Below are 22,165 nucleotides of genomic sequence, written 5' to 3'. Positions count from 1 at the left end.
TGCGGGCCCTGGGGAGAGGTACCAGCGTTGAGCAGAGCTCAGGAACTGCATCAGCACTAAAAGAAGCCGGTGAGTTAGAGGAGGCACAGCACGAAGACACTGTTGAGCTGCAACTCGACAATGACCAGTGAAGCAAATTACGCTCTGGCAGGTTACAGGGTCAAGCAGCAATAGTATACCGACTAATGATGCCAAAGTCACCAGAGGACCTATCTCAGATGTAGCAGACAGTTCACATTGCATTCTGGGATCTGCATATCTGCTTTAGGCCAGCACTCTCCATTTGAACTGCAGAACCGTTCGTCCTTGGGCAGATACCTTAGCTTCAATATTGCACAATGGGATTTGCATAGCAGACTCCATTCAAGTATAATCGCGTTGAGTGTCACAGGAGAAACCCAGCCCACAGGCGGCAAACTGTCCCTGTGACCTGGTGCTCAGCTACGCAATTTCCTATTGCACAGCATGGACGTTTCCCGACTCGCTGTCTCAGGCCCGCCTGCCTCACCCTCTGCTTTCCCTCTGTTATGAAACTCTAGAGATGCTTCCCCAGCAACAACGCTATTTTGTTCTACAAGAGAAAAATCTAGGACTGATCAACCCTGCTATCAACAAGCAGGTGTCTCCGATAGCAACAAAAGAACCAGCATTGATAGCGGAGAGGGTAGAGAGAGACAGATGCAATGAAGTGGAGAGAGGGAAGCCAATCAACTTAATGAAATAAGGCGCAAGGTTAGTGAAGGGCTATTTATAGACTCCAACTGGTTCAGCCCTGTGCACTTAGAGGCTGGTTCAAACTGGCTCCTTAACAGCAGCAATAATCATTACAGAGAAGAAAGAGAAAAAAAGTGAAAGCTTGGAAAATTCACTGCCGGAGGTAAAGCTTTAGAGCCGGGGCTGGCTGGAGTCAGAAGTAACTGCATTACTGAGAGATTGAAAGGTTAATAGGAAACCAGCTGACACTGAAAGGGAACAATTAGAGAGGTTAAGGGGCTTAATATTAGATTAATGGTTGCCTGGAGGAGCAAAAGCAGACATTTCAGGAAAATGGGAGAACGGTGCGCAGAAGGCTGTTTTTTTCATGGACGGAGAGCCCCAGGTCTGCTCCTGCCACTCCCTGGATAAACTGGAAGAAGGTGGCTCTGCCATTCCTCGCCAGTCTTGCTCAGTCTCCTGTTTTCATCTCTCTTCCTCCACTGCCATCTGTTTGTCTCTTGAAGTCCCTTTGGGTTTGCTCTCCCCCCTTAAGCGCTGTCTGTGTGGTCTTGTCTTCGTGTCTTCCTTGTGTTCCTCCTCCATCCTCCCACTGTCTCCTTAAAGGTCATAATAATAAAATGATGCTTAGCATTCCCATGGCCCTTTCATTCCTCTTCAGTGTGCTACTCTCCAGAGGCAGGGGTGGTGAGGACGGACACTTTTACCCGCATTACCCGTAACCAGGAGTCGAAGCTTCAAAGAGGAAAAAAAACAAAGAGTTGACAAAGATCAGATGACAGGTCTGTTCCCCAGCAAATTCTCCCCAACTAGATGGACAATACTGACAGTGGTGAGGTCCCTCACTACCAGCGGCCATTTTAAAAGACTTTTTAAGAGGAAGATGTTGGCCATACTGCAGAGAGTACGGATTCAGCAAGGTAGGAACTGGCATGGATCGATGGCATCTCCACACCCGAAAGGGGGGTTGAAGATACTAAGGAGAGGACATTGAGCACTAGGAACGCAGTCCTACCAGATGAAGGGCCACGTGTATGATGCTGCTGCGTGGTGGGCTGAGCCCTGAACAGACAGCAGGTTAAAACACACCTCTTACAGGAAGACAACAAAAGCAAGGAGGATGTTCTGCAGCTCAGAGGTGCTGGATGTTCTCCTGAAACCTTGCGCTGCAGAGAGGAGATAAGCTGTTCTCCCTCCCCCCGGCATACGAGATGGGTAGCAAAGGATTTGGGATGGACTCGCTGCATCTGTACAGTGCAGACTCCCCAGCCATAACCTGACCTGTCCCATTTCCCCATGGTCCCTGCAGTTGCTAACATAGTCCCCTGAGAATCCCTGTACCTCGGTGCCGGGAAAGCCTTGTCACATAGCTGCTTAGGACAACGCTGGGAGCGTTGAACTGCTCCCTGCACCACCCTGAGGGTCTCCTGAGACCCAGGGAGAAGTTCTCCCCTCCTGCACCACCCGCAGCTGCTGCGCTCAAGGATCTTTCCAAACGCACGTGCTCCTCCCACGGGACAAGGGGAACTTTCCCCGAGTGCCTAGCCCTTGGCGGTCGCTTGTGGACTCAAACAAGCGCAAGCTGGCTGGATCCATCCGTATCTTACACTGCTTCCCACAGCACAGCCTCCCCTCCGAAAATCTCCCTGGCAAGATTAGAAAGCAATGCACTCAGCACTTCCTTCTAGGGCTGTAAAAGCCAGGCTGGGACTCCGACACTGCGCAGGCACCTGACAGAAAAGTTTCCTCGCTTGTGATAACGACAGTGAACGTCCCAGCCTAGACGAGTTGTGGTCGTTTGCGGCAAATGAGCTCCAAAACACTTGAAATGCAGTGCTCTGGCTTAATGCAACCTATGGAGGTCACCCGTGGGTTCCCAAGGAGGCTCTGGCTGGCATCAGAAGGCAACTTAAGCTGTTTTCTTCTTATATCCATGACAGCTGAGCACTGACTTCCTTTTACTAGCCGGGATGCTGCTGATAGAAAGATAAGAAAGATGGCTAGAGTAGCATTCGCTGGATGTATTATTCCTCAGGTCTCTCTTCCATGCAGCCACATCTGCTTAAAAGCAACGAGCCTGAAGGGACAGGCTCTCTCTCCCACCTCCCCATCCTACCTGGGAGCATTTCCCAGGTCTACCATAAACCTCCTCCCTGCGCCTGGATGGCCGCATCCCTGGAGCTGCATCTCTGCTTCAAAAGATCCGATATCCTGCCAGTGCTGACCTCTGCCAGAGCCTGGGGGTACCCATCACCTCCAGCCCGCAGTGCCCGGGAGTTTAAAGCACATTTCAGCTAAGGATCTCAAAGTGCTTTACAAACAGCCATTAATCCTCAAGCCACCCCTAAGAGTCAGGCCTGTAATTATTTGGTTCGCCGTTTATCTCTGGAACTCACTGTGCCCGTTCCCCCAGCCTGGGGATGAAGGAAGGTAAAACAATACCTACCATTTCGTAACAAATTGCAAATTAAATCGACTGCAGCTCAGCCATTAAGGGAAATGTTACCTTTTCCACAATCACCTCATGCAGGCGAGAGCCTGAGAAAACGTAGCAACAGCTATTCTTTAACAGCTAGGTAAACTTTGACACAAAATTTAAGTGACAAGCTCCAAGTGAGACAGCCAACAAGTGGCAGATTTCCGAGAGCAGAAATCAGGAATGCTACCGCTTGGTTTCTTCTTTTATCAACTGAATTGTCTTTACTCCACGATCCGCCCCCTCTTAATGATGACCGTCAAAGGAAAAGAAATGCTGCTTATGCCCTTTATGTGCCTTTGTAATAGATTAAGGAGCCTGTAGGATTTCGGTCCAAGGGAAAAAGATTAAGTGTTTTTCCGCTTGTTTTCTTACATTAGAAATGCAGGTCTTTGGGAGCCTAAAAGTCTCCAGTCTGTCTAGCCTAGATCATGACAAAACCAGAAACAAATGAAAGACAAGAGGGCAAGAATGGGGCAGAGGAGTGGAGAGGGGAGGGGAAATGGAGCCGAACTCACAAAGTGCTGTTTGCAAGCAACAATTGCATAAACACCGTAACACAATGACGCACAAACTATCAGTAAGAAATGATGTGCTGTTCAAGGGTTGACTCTCCCGCAGCTCCAGCCAGGGTGTGAGAACCCACAGAGGTCAAACTCTGAGTACCCCAGGAGATCTGCATGGGAAGAAGAAAAGGAAAAAAGAAAAGGATCCTCATACCTTTTTCTTCTCCTCAAACAGAAACCACAAGTGGCATGAGGTCTCAAATAAGACAGACCCAACCTACAGAAACGGGAAGGACTGAGCAAGGAAAGCAGAGCAAGGGCTGCCCTTTTTTGTGCCTCCAGTGTTGGCCAGGTTCATGCAGAGGAATCCCTGGAGAGGAGATGCTGAAGGGAAGAAGCATGGGGATGGGTGGGGTAAACCAACAATACAAAAGGCAATTACAAAGTGAAGCGGAGGTGAAGAAAGCGGCAGGAGGACAGGGCTGGAGCAAATGTCAGCACACAGAGGAAATGGTCCCACTTCAGTCCAGAGAGCAGAAAGGTCACTCAATCGGTTTCTAGCTGATAAAGCTGTCCCTTCTCTGCCCTCTTCCTGCAACTCCCTCCCCTACCTGTTCCAGGGAGGCAGCAGAACCCCTGCTTTGGTCTAAGCCCAGAAGGCAGTAAAGAAAAATTTCAGCCAGTTCCAGCTGTACCTGTTTAAACTACTTCTGTGGCTGGGAGATTTAATTACCAGCTAGTCTGCAATATGCAGGCTTTGCACTGCTTTAATAGTCTGGGATCGAAACCTGCATGACCAGAGGGTGGAGGGAAGGGCAGCGGGGGGGTTGCAGCTGTATTGAAAGAAGCGCATTAGAACAGGTCGTGTCTGGATGTGGCTGAGGGGTACGCAAACTGTGTTTGCACAAGGGCACTTGGTTCTAAGTCACTGGATATTCTGAGGGCTAAAATCCAACGCAGTAAGCAAAAGCCTTTCCTTAGGAAATCTATTTTGCCAGTGCTTTGAAAATCCACTCGGGTAGCTCCTCCAGAAACCTCCAAGCACAGAGCATTAAATAATAATCTGTTAAAATTACCTCCCTCCTGACCAAGTACCTGCCAGTAACACTTCATTGCTATATCCGGGCGTACCGAAACCCAGGAGAAGTCCGAGAACTGCCCACAGTAACCAAGCACAAATCTTGTGGCAACCTGTGTCAGGATGCGAGTAAATACACTCGCTGCCCAGCTCCCAGCCCCCTCGGGCCATGCCTAAGCTTTCCAGGCTAAACTGGTGCCTTGAGCTGTAAAAAAGGGAGCTGGAAGGGACCGAGAGAAGCTCTTTGCCAAAACAGATGCCCCGGCAGGCAAGCAATTGCTGATGCTAGAGCGGTGCCTGCTGGCCAGTCATATCAGAAGCACTTGGAAATATTTCTACAGAGGACGAACTTGCAGTCAAGTTCAGGAAAATATTTCTAGGGAAGAGCTTCATGTCCAGCTCCGCCGTGTTTCTGCCAGAGAGCTGGCATCCAAGTTCCCACCCTCTGCTAACGAGATGTCCCAGTTCTGTGAATCAGTCTGGTATTTCTTTCTATCGGGCCTCTAGCCCCGCGCTGTTTCTCGTCTTTCTTTACTCTTTAAGGTTTTATGATTTTTAAGCCAATCCCAAGGTAATCGATGACTTTATTACCCTGGTACAACTGATGCAGTTTCAATAACGTAACTCCCTGTGAAAGTTCAGATCTGGATCGTGTCATCCCAGCAAGCTCTTTAACCTAATGTTGGATGTTAAGAATGTAAGGCACCCCCAAATCACTGAGAGCTTTTGAAAGCTCTGACATTTTACATACTGAAACATGCTCAAAATGCCAGTAATGTCACTGTTATGCAAACTGGGTGGAACAGCTGCCAAAACCGCTGTTCTTTTACTGTCCTTATGACGTGTTGGGAGAGAGAAATGGTGCTGTGGGTGAAACAGCTCTCGTCACAGAGGCAGCGTCTTGGATGCTCGCAAAATGATGAATACAAAAAAGATTAAATCCCAAAGAAATAATCTTCAGAGATATAACGTAGGACTGTTATGCCACCTCCACAGATTTATAACAATGTAGTATACCAGACTTTGTCCTCAGGCTGCGGATCTGGAGACAATGTGGATATGAACAAAAGAAAACAGGTTGCATATCATGTAATTCCTAAATTTATAGTATGAAAGAAAATAGAATTCTAGCAGAAGATTGGGATTACGTCCCCCTGAGCCTACAGCTCTTCTAGGTAACAACACACACCTATCCGTAAACATACACAAATACACACACGAAGCCCTGCTTTAAAAGCCTTGGAGTTTAAATGGGTAAGACTGGTACGAGCAAAAGGGATGCATCCATCTCCATGGGTCTCCCAGGGCCTGAAACAGTACAGTAAACTCTTGGACACCCACAGACCCATGTTTTCTCACTGATGCAGGTGGTGCCATGTTAGGCAGCCTCAGCTAGAGGCTTCCCATTATTCACATTTGTTTGCTATTTTGCCACACTTGAACTGTCAGGCTGACATTTTACATCCTCAGCAAAAATAGGGCAGATGTAGGTGGGAGGTGGGCAGGCAGACAAAAACAACGGTAAGGCTGTTACATGCCTTTCTGAAGAACTGGATGTTATCTGTACTGCTGTTTGAGCTCCCCCATGCTCTGCATAAACCAAAACATTCAGCTGAACACATATTTAAGGTAGACAGTGGCCAAATGCCTGTGTTGGGCCAGCGGCTGCACAGATTTTAACCATTCTACTGTTTCAGCAGATGAAAGCACCCATCTCCTGACATCCATTCCAGCACAATTCAGTGGGAACTGCTACATCCAGACAAAATGGATCCCAAACCATTCACAGCCCCGCACAAGCACTGGTCTACTGGCAAATACAGTAGTAACTTAAACGCTTTCTACTCTAAAAGCTCCAGTGCACTAAGAGGTTAATAATTTACCTCTCCAGCATACTTCCCTCCCCTGTACAAGCAGTGCACAATATACAGATGCACACACATTCATGCACATATACAGAACATAAACATTTGCACACACACGAAGCACAAGATTTCCAGACATCATTGGTCTTTACTTAACAAGTCAAAGCACCAGCTTGTACGGCTCATTTATAAAGAACCGTTGTCCTGAATGCCCTGTTACTTTTTCTAGCAGAAGGGGAGGACAAGAGCACAGGGAACGCCATCTTCTCTGCTGCTCAAACACATGGAGTTTCACCCAAACAGAATTCATACATGGATTGCCATGCTGAAGCTTTTTGTGTCCCCATGTGTGCAACAAAAGATCTTGCTAATAGCTGCAACTGAAGGTGAACAGGGCTCTACCTTAACCATACGAAGGCCCTAAGACAACACAAGCACGCAGGAAAGCCGAGGCTTAAGTCGTGTATGCTCCGTAATCCGCGAACACATCTGACAGACTTGGTTGTAATCTCACTGTGCGTCAGTTTGTCCATCTGTAAAATGGGGACCGTACCACCCTCTGTCTTAGAGGGTAGAAAATTTGTTTGTGAAATGGTCAGATGCTATGGTGTGAACACATAACTCAAAAACATCTGAAAGTGCATTACTTTAAAGTACATCTTGGATTATGCCTAAAAGATACCACCAGGGGGCTATACAAAGTTAATGCAAAAAAATCAAACGAAATGTGGAAGCAGGATTCATTTACTATCAGTGACAGGAATCTCCTGAAAATACTAGTCTATTTTCAGAATGCATTAAGTACAGGAGGAATAAGGGAAAATTGTGCAGAAAATCTTGAATTCGGCATTCTCTGATCTTTCAGTGTTTGATTTTGCCACTACAATGAACTTCTGTCATAATTTATTTGGCTCCAGAAATAGAGAACTGAAAAACAACCAGATGATAAATAATTATTAATATGGAGCACATTACTAATTGTTACAATGTTTCAGTTCACCATATACTTGTTACCACTGTGATACCATAGCAATTAGAAAAAGCGTATTAAATGAGTTCTGGCTGATACACTGCAGAGTTGAACCAGAGGACTTTACATTTAACTGGTGCTGTTGAGCAAAACTCACGATTCAGAACCATGACGGAGCCAAAGAACAGTAAATAGTCTGGCTGCATTCCACGCACTGACATATTTGGGAATCATATAACAGTGGTCCCAAATTAGGTATTATTTCACTTGACCTTTTTTTTTCCCTGCTAGATTGGCTGCAGCAACCAACCAGGTCCACACTCACTGGAAGGCAGCGAAACTTTTCTCAGGATGCTGGCATGCTTCAGAGCAGATGTAATTTAGCAACCATGCAAGGCCATTGAGCAATAAAACTCTGCACAGAACTTGTTCCACTCCTCAGTGGTAAAATTCTGCTGCCCTGGTAAAATTTTTCTCTTCCTGCTGTTGAGGGAGAAAAGAAAAGCAGTGGAGATGGGAAGTAGAAGGGTCTTCAGAGCCCAGCGCACAAGCACAGGATACCAGCAGTCTACGTGTAATGGGAAATGTGATCCACAGCATCCCTGGGTCACAACATTTTTTTACAAGGAACAAGTCCCCCACCCCCATGGGGTGGCCCTCAGCCAAAGAAGCCTCTAACCTCAAAGTCCCACAGCCAGCTCCTTATAGTTTCCTACTTCTCAAATCCAAACTTTGGCCCACCCTGCCTGTTGGCCTTGCATTACCCTAAATCACGATGCTACTGCTGAGATCATTTCCCCCAGGGGTCCAGGCCCCTCTTTCTGATGTTCTAAAGAGAACAGAAAAGGTTGCATGTCTTCGTCAATTTCTAATTCCTCGAGAAAGAAAAAAAAAAAAAAAAGAAATACTGGCCCTTGAAAACACCTGCAACAAACCATCCCACAGGGTAAGCCCCACTCACCAAATGCCCTTTGAGTAAGTGGACAGCAACCTGCCTCCTACAGCTCTTAATGCAAACCAGCTAATCCACAGGCGATTCATCTTCAGGAGCCTTTTTCTCTCCCTCTAAATCAATGGCCTTCCTTAGAAAACTTCCCTCTCCACACAGCAGAGGGAACTTGGGAATAATCCCCTACACTGCCGGGTCCTGCCCCAGAGCAAGTCCTGCCCCAGCAGAGCAACAGCACCCAGACACACGGAGCTTCAGGCTGCCACTCTGGCACCTAAAGCTTCTCGCCTTTTTTTCAAACGTTGTCTCACCAGGACAGTCCTCTGGCTTGAGTGACAGACATCATCACCACCAAGGACTTTCCTTGATTAGTTAAATTATTTAGGTTAGCTTAACATTCACTTAAAACTGAGAACTTGCAGCTGGAACTGAAACTTCTGAATATGTAACCCTCAACCAGAATTAGCGGGGAAATGCTGATACCAATAGAAAGGCATGGCTCTTCTGTTGCCAGGACTGCAAGACACAGACTATTGCAGCATAAGGCAAGCACTTCAAGGGATCATTCTGGGATGAATTTACCCTTGGACCCCTAAAACTCAGTCTGTTTTGCAGTACTGTACACAGAATTTCTGGACCTTATTTGCACTTACCTCCACCTACCATTCATCGCTCGGTTCCCCTCTGCTCCATCTTCCTGGTCCACCTCTCCATTCTCTTCTCCCCGCTCTCCCCCAGGAACCAAAGAAAGATCAAAAATGCATACTCAAAGAGCGCAGAATCCCCCAGTGAAGAGGAATGGCAAACAAGCACAACAGGATATGACAGAAGAGGAAAACAGTCTAAATGGGAAACTTGAGATTTATAAGGCTAGGAATGAATTTTTCTAAGTAGAGAGGCACAGTTTCTCTCTCTAACTGCTAGAAAAAATTGGCAAGTTTTGGGACTCACAGGCCCGTCCTCAGATATCCAACAGGGATGAAGCAGAAGCTCCATTATACCCAAGTTTTGACCCAAGTTTTATATTTAAGTCATATAAAACTTGGCAAAGTAGGAACTTAGATACATCCTTGGGCATAGGATACACTGATTTCTCCCATGACTGCACTAGTTAAGACACAGTGGCTCACATGGTGCCCCACGGTCAACTGTACTCACCACCTTTAAGGAAGAAAGTCTCCTTGAGGTCAACCCTATGGCAAAGCTCCTCAGAATTTTGTTCACGTGCTCATTAGGGTCTATAGAAACGTTTCATGTCCTTGTACCTATGCCACAGCCCAAACTGCACCTAGAGACAGGGAGAGCACACAAGCTCACCTCCCCCTTGCTGCTTTGGGCATTAGTAAATTAACCTGCTACTGCTTGAAGAGCATTGCAAACTTGTGTTCCAGCAGCAGCGTGCCACATAGGGTGTGCATCACCTCCTTGCAGTCTGCCAGGTCTTATCAGCCCCTGGTTTTAAGGCATAGACGCAAGTCTGCTCAAAAGACAACCGTGTTGCCTGTTGCCGTTCCTGGTGTCCCTGCAGTCCTGCTCCTGGAGGCCAGTCCTCACAACGATGCCTGTGGAGCTCGGTATGAAGTTAGCTCTTGGGCATCAACGAAGGCTCTTTCAACTCACACAACTGCTTTCACACTGTAATCTATTAGAGATTGTTCCCAACAGTTGCACATCCAATGATAACTTTTCAACCAGCACAGCTAGATCCAGGACAGGGTGTTTGCAAACAACTGAAAGCTTGCCTGCGCATGTCAGCACAACACAAAGCTGCCTTGACAACTGTGGTTTGAGTTTGATGCCCAAAATCCATCAAATCAGTTCTACACCAGCACTTGAGCTCTGATCTCATTTATTCCGGGATAAACGAGGAGCAGGATTTCCTGCAGGCACTGCTTCCGTAGGATAAAGCTAATACAAAGAAAAGGAGTCAGGACCAAGGAATCAATTGGGATGTGTCCTGTGAGCACAAGTACTTAACAGCAGCTTGTACTCACTGTGAGTTTCTGTTATTAGCAACAATCAGGTCTCAACATCAACATGAGCTGGGACTTCAGGGTGTCGGAGGGCAGGCTCGCTTCCTGGAATACAATCAGCATCTCCTGGACTCAAGTTGTACACGAGCCAGAAGTAACTGTGCATCTCAAGTAAGCTTCTACTCTTTGCTATTGAAAACTGCCTATTTTTGCATTCACTGCAAAATAAGATTGAACACAAATTTTTCACGGAAAAAAAATGTTTATTCTTTTTTAGTTATTGCAAAGGAAACGTTTGGAGAGAGGGACATGGGGAATGGCACTGCAAGTGCTGTCACCAAAACTGGCAGGAAGTCAGGCCAATTTATTTTCCCAAATGTCTGGCTTCACATCCTGACAGAAAAAAAACAAAAAACAAAAATCTACCCATCATAAAAAACAAAGAAAACAACAATAGCGATAAAAAAAGCCCTGAGCTTCAATCTTGCTTTGAAAACTGCAAAGTCTATACTTCTACCAGTGGGTAGAAGTTTCTCATGCACAGCAGACACTTTGCAAAGCGAGTGGGTGAAAGCAGGCAGCAAGACACTGTAGAGCCTGTAGTTCTTGGTCTTACGTCAGCCTGCCATATATGTGGGTTTTTCTACTTCTGATAAAGCTCCAAAATTCCACAAATTATGCTGAAGACTTCCAGCAACTGTTGTTAATTAACCACAACTGCTTACTATATTTGAAGGCTGTTGCTTTTTGCTTTGGAAACAAAGTCAGTATCAGGTGTCAAGGAATTTTCAAAACCACACCCTATGTGAGACTTTTGCTTGCTGTTCAGTATTAAATTGCACAGGATGAATGCAGTCTATTAGATGAACCGGTATAGTTTCTGGGAGCAATTTCAGCCAGTTCCTCCAAACAATCATTTTTTTGACCATTATTTCTTATATCAATAACAGAAAGCAAGCCTTTGTCCAAGCAGGAAAAGAAGCTACAGGTTTACCCTTACCACAGTACATGACAAAGGACATCTTTGTGTGGAAACTTGTTAAAAAGTTACTAAGAAGTAGACACCATCATCCTGATAAACCTCTTGAAGGTGCAATGGAGGACACTTTGCTAAGGAGCTGTGACTTAAAAATACATACATAAAATAAATCACTTTGGGTTAAAGATTATTTTGGGTATTGGTTACTGACTTTCAAGATTATATAAAAAGTGTATGTATATATTACAAAAAAGATATGGCAAAGCTTTTTTTCATATTAATAAGGTTGTTTTAATAAATTAGGAGCAAATATTTACAGACAGCAGTAGAGGTAAGGTGGTCTAGCTCTAACAAAAGATCCTGTTGAATACTCCTGCAGTGCAGCTACAAAGCACAGAAGAAATTGTGTGAGTGCAAGTAAACATCCAAATGATATGTGTATCAATAAGTATCTCAAGTTTTCTGTAGGGTCTGTACTTCCTACAACAGGACATAAGTTACCTGTGATCTTTCTCATAGTGTTAGAAACTTTAGTTAGGTTTCACTACCAGAAAAGCCACACAGGAGTAGCTTAAATGTCCTACAGAGCTGTCTAATGTAAAATCTTTGTCAAAAGGCTAGTCAACCTCATGAGGAAAGCTCTGAAGTAGGAATGATGGGAATGGAGATCACAACCCACAGTTAAGTAGTAGTGGATAGGGTTCCAAAGTAAAGGGTACAGGGTGACAGGAACAAAACAGACCTCAGAAGGGGGGGAAAAGAAAAAAAAAAAAAATTGGCAGGAGGAGGCATGAAAGTACATGCACAAATGCATGCAGCATGGAAAGCAAGCAGGAAGAATTTCAGTTCTCCATAAGTTCCCAGAAGTACAACATTGTCAGCTTGCACGACTGAAGCACTGGAGTGGATGTGTAGAAGCTCTACAGGAAAGTCATGGAGGTAGGAGGGGAAGAGAGGCTGCCCTCTCTGTGAAAGAGTGGGTTGAATGTATGGTGAATGTATGATCCAGAGCAGGTGACAGGCTGGCTGAGAGCTCGTGGGTCATGATCCCAGGAAAGGCTAGTAAGGATGACCAACATGGTTGGAGCATGCTATAGCACCACCAGATCAGGGTAAGGAAGGAGGTAAAGGCTTCTATAAACAGCTCGAGGAAGTCTCTGACTCACAGACTCTGGCACTTAGGAGAGAACTTCTGACATCTGCTGGAAAAGCAACGCAACAATTCAAGCAGTCAGGAAGATTTCTGGGCAGTGTCAGGGACAGCTTCTTCACACAGACTACCAGATGCTCCAGCAAGGACTTATGTGTGGCTGTATCTGCTGCTCCCTAACAGGGGAGGACTGGATGGGGATGTGGTCACGAATGGCTGCCTTGGCTGTAGTGCCCAAGAAACAGCTCCAGATCCTGAGAGGAGTGAGGAAGGTAAGCATCGGAGTACAGGCCCTGCGCTTTCAGAGAGCAAATTTCCGCTTATTCAGGAAGATGGTAGGCAGGATCTCATGGGAGACAGTTCTGAAGAGCAAAGGAGCTCGAGAGAGCCATCAGGCCTCTAAGGAGGACTCTCTCCAAGCAAGAGCACAGGCCATCCCCACAGTCCAGAAAACAGGCAGGCAAATCAGGAGGTCAGCTTGGCTAAGCAGGGAGCTCCTGACAGGGCTCCAGTGCAAAAATTGCTTACATTAGACGTGGAGGCAGGGGCAGGCAGGCTACACTGGAGGAATTCAGGAACACTGCCAGGGCCGATAAGGATGGTGTCAGGAAAGCCAAGGCTCAGCTATACTTAGACTTGCAAAGGACATCAAGAGCAACCAGAGCTGCATCTGCTGCTACTTTAACTGTAAAGGAATAAAGGAGGAAAATACAGGCCCATTCCTGAATTGGGGGGGTGGGTTAAGGATATCAGACAGAGAAGGCTTAGTTACTTGATGTGTTCCTTGCCTCAGTCTTCATTAACAAGGTCTCACAGGCTCTGTGCTTAGTCAAAGGGCTCAAGAAAAACTACCAGAAGTCAGGGATTACTTGAGAAAAACTTGATCCACACCAGTCCACAGGACTTGATCAGATGTATTCAAGTGTGCTATCAGAGCTGGCTGATGTCACTGTGAGTGCAGGTAACCTTTAAAAAGTCATGGAGATTGAGGAAGTCCCTAACTAGAAAAACTAGAAAAGGTTCATCCATTTTAAAAAAAAAGCACCAAAAGGTCAACCTGGAGATCTACAGGCTGGTCAGTCTCACTTTCGTCCCTGGGAGAATCATGCAGCATGATCACTTAAGACACATTTCTGGGCTCATGAAGGAGAAAATGTTTGGGAACAGTTAGCATACATTTAACTAAGGGTAAGTCATGCCTAATCAACCCAACTGCCTTCTATAATGATGAAATAACTAGATTTATGGATGAGTGGAAAGTATTTTTATACCTTGTCTTTAGCAAGGCTTTTGACACCATCTCCCACAGTATTTCTATATCCAAGTTAGAACATTATGGCTTGAATGGGCAAACTACAGGGACTGTTGGATGGATAAGGAATTGGCTGGATGGTCACGTCCCAAGAATTACAGTCGATGGCTCAATGTCCAAGTGGAAACCAGTAATGAGTGGTGTCCCTCAAGGGTCTGCACTGGGAGCAATATTATTTAATATCTTCATCAATGGCATAGATAGTGGGATTGAGTGCACCCTCAGCAAGTTTGCAGATGACACCAAACCGAGTGGTGCTGTTGATACACTTGAGGGAAGGGATGCCATCCAGAAGGACCTTGACAGGCTTGAAAAGCGAGCCCACGTGTAACTTACGAAGTTCAACAAGGCCAAGTGCAAGGTCTTGCTCGTCGGTCAGGACAAGCCCCAATATCAATACAGGGTGAGGGATGAATAGATTGAGAGCAGCCCTGTGGAAAAGGACTTGGATATACCAGTGGACAAAAAATTAGATATGAGCTGGCGATGTGCCCTTGCAGCCCAGAAACCCAATTGTATCCTGGGCTGCACCAAAAGAAGCATGGCCAGCAGGTCAAGGGAGGCAATTATCTCCCCTGACTCTGCTCTTATGAGACTCCACCTGAAGTATTGTCCCCAGCCCAAGAAAGACATGGACCTGTTAGAGTGGGTCCAGAGGAGAGCCATGAAGATGATCAGAGGGATGGAACACCTCTCCTGTGAAGAAAGGCTGAGAGTTGGGGTTGTTCAGCCTGGAGAAAAGGTGGCTTCAGGGAGACCTTATTGCAGCCTTTCAATACCTAGAGGGGGCTTATAAGAAAGACAGAGAAAGACTTTTTACCAAGGCCTGTAGTGACAGAACAAGGGGCAACAGTTTAAAACTGAAAGAGGATAGATTTAGGTTGGACATAAGGACAACATTTTCTACGATGAGGGTGGTGAGACACTGGAACAGGTTGCCCAGAGAAGCTGGGGATCCCCCATCATTGGCAGTGTTCAAGGTCAGGCTGGATGGGGCTTTGAGCAACCTGATCTAGTGAAAGATGTCCTTGCCCGCAGCAGGGGGCGTTGGACTAGATAATTTTTAAAGGTCCCTTCCAACCCAAGCTGTTCTATGATTCTATGGTAAAGAACTGGTTGGATAATTGGGCTTAGATGGTAGTGGCTAACAGGTCGTACTCTTCCTGGATGGCTGAGACAAGTAGAGTACTGCAAGGGTCTGTGCAGGAACCGGTCCCATTTAACATCTCCGTCAGTGGTCTGGAGGAGGGGGTAAAGTGCAGTCTTGTCAAGTTTGCAGATGACACCAAACTGGGGAGAATCAGTCAACATGCTAAAGGGCTGGGCTGTCAGAGAGACCTAGACAGGTTAAAATTAAAAAAGGACAAATGCAAAGCTCTGGGAGAGAGGAACCACTTGCAATGGTACAAGCCAGGGTCTGGCTGACAGGGGAGCAGTTCTGCTGAAAAGAAGCAGGGGGATCTCAGTAAGCAGCAAGCCAAATGTGAGCCAGCAGTGTCCCCTGGCAGCAAAGGTGGCTAACAGCATCCTGGGTTGTATTAACAGGAGCTTAGCCAGTAGGTTGAGGGGAGTGATTATCCCTCTCTACTCGGCACACATTAGAACACATTTAGAATCCTGCATCCAGTTTTGGACTCCTTCAAGAAGACAGACATCAATAAAATTGGAGCAAGTTCAGTGGAGGGCTACCAAGATGGTCAGAGCACTTGCCCTGTAAAGAAAAGCTGAAGGCACTGTATTTGTTCAAGCCTGGAAAAGAGTAGGCTTTGCGGGGGTGCCTAACAGCAGTGTTCTACCAACTCCAGGAGACAGCTATCTTGGAGAATATTTGTCTGGAGCATTGAGTTCCAGCTGGAGAACTGAGACTAGCAAATGCAAACCTCCATCCATCTGGAATGGCTGAAGGATGAGCCGTCTTTCTTCTGACTGTAAAAACGTACTGATCCAAAGTTGCACAGAAAGCTGGTTAGGTTTTGCTTTATCCACATTCACGTCAATGGATGTGACTTTGTTAATTTCCAAATATCATTTATAAAAAAGACCTTAGCCCTGCAATTTGTGTAAGTAGAACACTGTTTGCTAAAAACAGATACAAAACAATACCAAAGATTTTGTCCATTATTCAACCTATTTCCCTTCTGAGAAAAGAAGAATAGGCACTGGAAACAGCTCGTCTAGTCTTCAAAGCACTTCTTCATGGATGACTTCAGTGCTTATGGAAAACCTCCAAGAGAAAAGATAGCATCTCCTTCGCCGTTGAATTCTACCACTTCTCTTCCATTGTTTGCTTATGATTTAAGATCTGAAGCAAAAGCAAAAGAAAAGCACACAAGTAAATTATTATGTCTTCTCTTCTAGAAATTGAACTAGTTATACAAGAATACTGCGGGCTTTAAATACTAATAAAGTGTGAAGATGAATTAAGACATTGTCACATGATCCAAAACAATCCAATTACAGCAGCTATGCAACCTGTGGTATATGATAGCCACTAGCTGTTTTACCCAAATTATCTGTTTATGGCTAGACACATTCTTCTGCAACTGGAGCAAGTTAAGAACATTTATCACTTACTGCCAGCCACCGGCTAAGCAGCTGGTAACCAACAAGGCTGTTCTGACTCCATGACTTTAGATCACATAACTAGGCAAAGATACCACTTTCATGCAAAGGTTCAAGTATACAATCTTAGTATCAGCTGTGCACCACACATGCATGTCATGCTGCTGCTATTTCTCCCACACAGTAATGCCAGGTGCTTTTGGAGTTTTCTCTTTTGAGGATTGCAGACAGAGCTCTTATTTGACAAGCAAGGAAACTGAAGGCAAAGGGAAGTTACAGCGCAGGAAGTTAGAACCCATCAAGTTCAAGATTATGTGCACAACTTAACTCACTGCATGCAACATGCATTAACCTCTAACCAGGCTGATTTCCAATAAAGCATACACAAGGTCCACTTACATCAGTGTTTCCATCTTGGTGCACACAGAGCAACAGTATAAGGTGAACCAACAGGACACTGTGTCATTCAGTCTTTGCTCCTATTTTGATAGCACTGCTGCTCCCTTTCACTAGTCTCTAGCTCAGCATCACTCCAACCTAGGATAAGACCCCGAGGCAGTCTAGGAGAACAGCATACAGTGACACATGGTACTCATCTCTGTAGACAATGAGGAAGATTTCCCTAGTCTGGTTCTCACAAGATTCCTGGATAGGCCTGAAGTATTTTTATGATTTGTATCCTTAAAATCCAAGCAGGTTTACTGCTTTGCCTACGGCTGACTTACGCCAGCTTGATGACAAGACTCAAGAACGTGATTGAGAAGCCAGCCAGCGGTTTGCTTGTGTCTATGCAGTGAGAGGACCTGAATAGGAAATTAGCATTCTCCTCTCATTTTAGAGCTATGGCGATAGGCATCAGGTTTCACACTCCCCACAACATGCAAAAAGTTCTGTCCACACATAGCTTGCAAACAGCACCAAGGAAAGCACAGCTATATCTGATGTCTTGACATGATGTAACTACATAACTATTTCAGATGCTAAACCCTTAAGCATGACATGGGAGCACAGTTTAGCCAAGTAAGTAACCCTTGCAAAGCAGCATGTCATGTAGGCCAGGAATCATACACTGACTTACTTCATTTGATCGTCAGTATTTCTCCTTGGCAACTTACAGGATCTGACTCAGTTATTACAAATTACCACAGCTTCCTCCCCAGCTATACAGTCCTGTTTTAAGTCTGTTTCCTTGTTTCATGACAGTTTCACCAGCAGTTTTCATCTGCATCACAGAGTCATCACAGTTTCTTATACTCAGTCTTAACTCCTTCCCACTGTTTCACTCATCCATGTTTTCTCACATTCGGAGACTTCCCACCCCCCTCCCTCTTTTCCACGTTGTCTTCAGCAAATATCTGAATGTGATTGCTTGGCTGGTAATTCAACAGAAGAATCAAACCTGGCAGAACAGAAAACTCTGCAGCGGTAAGGTGCCACTAGCTTACACGTTCCTGTGCATTTTGAGAATCTTTAAATGGATTATCTGCATCAGTGGTCTCCGAAGTGGGGTATGTGCAACGCAATCCGTTGCAGTACAGGAAGAAAACATTTTTTCACCATTAAAAATGCTGTTTACATCATCCCTACTTCACCCTTTTTTAATTTCTATTTTTGTGCGTATTTTATAATGTACATAATACTTGAGTACAGTAGCACATGCATATAATTTATAAATAAATATACATAAATTGGGTGTGTATGTTCAAAAATGTTTTACTGATGTGGTGCACAATCAAAAAAGTTTGGAGAACACTGATCTACAACACAAAAAGCAGAAACCAGTATGAAATACCCATATTTACAGCACTTAACTAAGGGCTGTATGACAGACAAAACAACATTTTTCCTTTTCTTTTGAGGAAAAGAAAATTGTTTTCCATCAATCTGCAAACTTCTTTTCTTACCAAACAAAAATGCTTTGATATACACTGGCTTATACTACAAATTTCCTTTTTAAACATTTAAGTCAGACAAAAAATTTCAAACCAAGAAGTTTCTGGTGACTCAGTTAATAAATTTGAAAACAAAACCTTTCATAGAATCATAGAATATCTCAAGTTGGAAGGGACCTATCAGGATCATCGAGTCCAAATCCCTGCTCTTCTCAGGACTACCTGAAACTAAACCGTATGACTAAGAGCATCGTCCAGAACTCCTTGAACACAGATGTTTTATTTGTCAAGTACTTTTAAATTAGCTATGTTCTATGTAGAACAGCCAGTACTGTCAAAGGCTTCAGCTCTGGGAAACCAGCTCATGCCCTGTACCACCAGACTCATTCTCAGTTAAACTACGGCTGTTCTACAGCATGCTGAAAGCACAGCAAAGCTTTACGGTGTGAGAAAGTAACAGCTTTATGCAACGCATATTTCATATGCGCATCTCAGCCTGTCCTGCTATCACTGCGAGAGCCCCCCCCCCAGCCCTTTTCCCTGTCTCCTGCCCTTCCTTCTCCCTTTGAATCCACCACTGACCAGCATCCCATCCCCTCCAGTATGTCAGCCCAGTACTTATCAAAGCCCTTAGTGATCAGATTTAATCTATTAGTCCAGCAGAAGACCACCCAGATTTTTCTGCTGGGTCAGTTTCCTGCTAACATGAGGTAGTTAAACTGGCTCACAGAGGGGTGTGATGAACATCAGAGCTGGTCCAAAGAGCAAGACCTCCACTTTCAGTGATAGTGAGTGGCCAGATTGGCTCAAGCCATCCCACAAGTTACAGTCGCCATGGAACAATTTTCACCCATCCACAGGAAAGATAATGCTCCCTAGAGTCAGAGTAAAGCATGCTTGAACTACGGTAAATTACAGCAAGTCTCTCAAACCCAGATAAGTTGACTGCTGTCATTAGATGGATTCAAAGTTCAGCAACGGTTCTCAGTATCATCTTAGTCTGTGTAAGCTTTGCAGACACACCAGCAATGAGAAAGTTTTATTACATATTTACCTACAGTCTTACTTCTGAAACTCTTACACAACTCCAGTGAAATTCTTTCTAAGTAGGTCGTGCACTTCAACTATATTCCTTGGGAATTGAGAAAGTCACGATTATTGATGACAGCTGATTTCACTTCTCCATGCTGCCACTGAATCTGCTAGGTTGGGGAAATTACTTCTACCTCCACCACCCGGCTGTCACGAAGACCAGAGACTTTGAGATCTAGCACTGTGCTACAGCTTCAACTATTCTGCCTGGAACCTTCCTGTTGCACAGATAGGAACTTTGGATTTTTCTACAGATAAGTGTTCAGCAGGGTTTTCTGCAATACTACTACGTGCTTTGGAAGCCAAACTTAAGAGTGTAGTAATTGCTCTCTTCGCAAGGGCGTGGCCCTTTTGTGTTCTTTGCCACATTTAGATGCCTCAGTAAGATTTTTCACTATAAACTAAAAGTCAATGATCTCAGCTCCAAACCTTTGACCTTTAACACTTCTTGGGAATCACTGTGTGAAATTAATTAGTAACCAGAGTGAAACCAGGTAGCATTCCATAGGCTTCCTCTACTCCAGAAAAATTCTACAGAAACGGTATTCTGGTCTGGATGGATGACAGACCAATGTAAGCCTTTGCCTGTGCAGTTTATTAGAGGATAGCCCTTATATTCTTCTGTTACCAGATTTGGGACAGGACTAATCTGAGTTTTGATATTCTCCATGTTGCTGTACTCCAAGAAGCAGCTGTGTGACCTCACAGATGCACTGGTCTGCACACATACCATAGAAAATAGACTGAGAGGGCAAAACAGCTTTGGAGACACATAAACAGAGGCCTGCTATGCCCTCATAGTAAATGCAGCATACAGAACTGATGACTGCGTAAAGGTTCTAATTAATTCATGGAATATGAAACAATTGTTGCAAAACATTGTATCTTTGCAGCCTGAATTTCACTAATAACCATAAGATGTAGTGTTGATCAACTATTCTCCCATACAGGGTAAAAATCAGATTTCTCATTCCATGTGTCAGCCCTCAGGCCCACTGGTCTGTTTATTTAGAAGAGCTTTCCCAGCTCACCATGTCCATGTAGGTTTAAAAAACAACAAACCACAAGAAAAACACAAATTAAGTAAACTCTCCATTCTTAGTGACCAAAGAAAACACAGCTGCACACCTAAGCAATAAAAAAAAACAACTTCAGTGTTACACAGTATCTCTCTACTTTGATAGGATGTTCAACAGCATTCATAATTAAAAAGGTAGAATTGCAGTTCAGAAATCTACTGACACAAAAACATACTGCCTTACTGACAGCTCAACCACTACGAGCCTTTACCACTTGTTAAGGCATGAAATAAAGTAAAAGTGCAAGCATGAGCAAGAGGTGTGTTATTAATGAATGTTAGTAAACTTTAATCCTACAGTTTTAAGCTGGCTAAATCAGTCTTCTGAACACTTCCATCACAAACATCTGATTCCCTAGCACACATCACACACACATGTGCCCACCACACACACACCCCTTCCCTCCTAATAATTCCCACTCTATTTCCTACTTGAGCAAAAGGGTCAGGGTCATACACAGCCTGGCCCAGCACTACAACTCCCAGCCTCCATGCCAGTCTGCACACTCTCCCAAGACACGGGGAACTTGCTTCACCCTCACATACCTTCTTTACTGAAGCTGGGAGAGTTGCTCAGGTGCTCCCCATTTCCACCTTCCGCATCCTGGGTCACTTCTGCAAAGAAAACAGGCAATACTCAGACAATCCTGGAGCACACAACACTCCCCCTCTCTGGCCCAGATGAATCAAGAGTAATCTGACTGAGAGCTGGGCCATTTGTTTGGCATCAATAATAGCCCTGACCAACATCCCCCACCCCCATGGGGCCATCATACAACACCTCCCCTCTCTCCTCCATACCCAGCTCCACACTGGCCTCATGATCCCTTCCCACACCCTGCAAAGGCCAAGCACAGATGGTACTCGGCGCCCATGGTGCCGCCCGTAACTTCAGACCAAGAAACGTTAGCCAAAAGTCACAATGAACAAAGACCTCTCCACAGCACAGGCACTCACCTCCTTCATTTACACCATGGTCACCTGCATGCTTGGCCAGCAAGCTGCTGTTCTCCGTCTTAAAGGTGTCTGAAGAGAGATCAGAAGACAACTACAGTCCCCTGCCTTGCTCAGATTCAAGTTACTGGCTATTGCTTAAGAGCGAGTTACTAGCTACAACTCAACATGTTGCCAACATCATCAGCTAACACCAGAAAGCCAACACCTTTCCCCCAGGACAGCTCCCCACCACAGAACAGGCACTCACCTTCCTCAGTTACACCATGGTTAACTGCACACTCAGATGTCAGGGTGCTGTTCTGCATGGCAGAGGCTTCTGAAAGAGATCATAGGAGAGCTACAGTGCTCCGGAGTGTATCTCACTGCTTAACTTCACGGCGGTATCAGTAACTGCTTAGAAATGAGTCACCAGCTACAATTCATAAGACACACAGAATCACTCGGGTTCACTTGGCAAGGAAGCCCAGGAGGTGTCTAACCCAACACCCTCCTCAAGGAAAGGTCAACATTCAGTTCTAGACAGTTTGCTCAGGACTTTCTCCAGTCAGGTCTTAAAAACCTTCAAGGGTAGAAACTCCATGATGATTCCATGCAGACCATCCTAGTGATTAG

At 45.1% G+C, this 22,165-nt stretch overlaps 1 protein-coding gene across 8 annotated transcripts in view; it reads right to left on the bottom strand.

The window, feature by feature from the left end:
- CD58 (CD58 molecule) overlaps positions 1 to 22,165 on the bottom strand; it is a 72,646-nt gene that overhangs the window by 25,445 nt on the left and 25,036 nt on the right. For 2 of the 8 annotated variants that reach the window (XR_003924171.1, XR_003924172.1), the window contains exons 8-10: positions 21,801 to 21,869; positions 21,554 to 21,622; positions 21,143 to 21,211 (exon numbers count right to left, since the gene is read on the bottom strand). Coding sequence is in view for 5 of the 8 variants with exons in the window: in XM_030019569.1 (XP_029875429.1) it covers positions 20,546 to 20,646; positions 21,143 to 21,211; positions 21,554 to 21,622; positions 21,801 to 21,869 (308 nt within the window). In the remaining 3 variants the exon portion in view is untranslated. Of the gene's footprint in view, positions 1 to 10,773; positions 10,925 to 15,933; positions 16,275 to 16,933; positions 17,095 to 20,497; positions 20,647 to 21,142; positions 21,212 to 21,553; positions 21,623 to 21,800; positions 21,870 to 22,165 lie in introns of those variants that run through there. The other 6 variants (XR_003924173.1, XM_030019570.1, XM_030019571.1 and 3 more) reach the window with 6 other exon arrangements.

The sequence above is a fragment of the Aquila chrysaetos genome, chromosome 7 (genome assembly GCF_900496995.4).
Source record: "Aquila chrysaetos chrysaetos chromosome 7, bAquChr1.4, whole genome shotgun sequence".
Taxonomy (NCBI): domain Eukaryota; kingdom Metazoa; phylum Chordata; class Aves; order Accipitriformes; family Accipitridae; genus Aquila; species Aquila chrysaetos.
The sequence above is the reverse complement of the archived record's forward strand: the minus strand, read 5'-3'. Positions and strand labels throughout refer to the sequence as shown.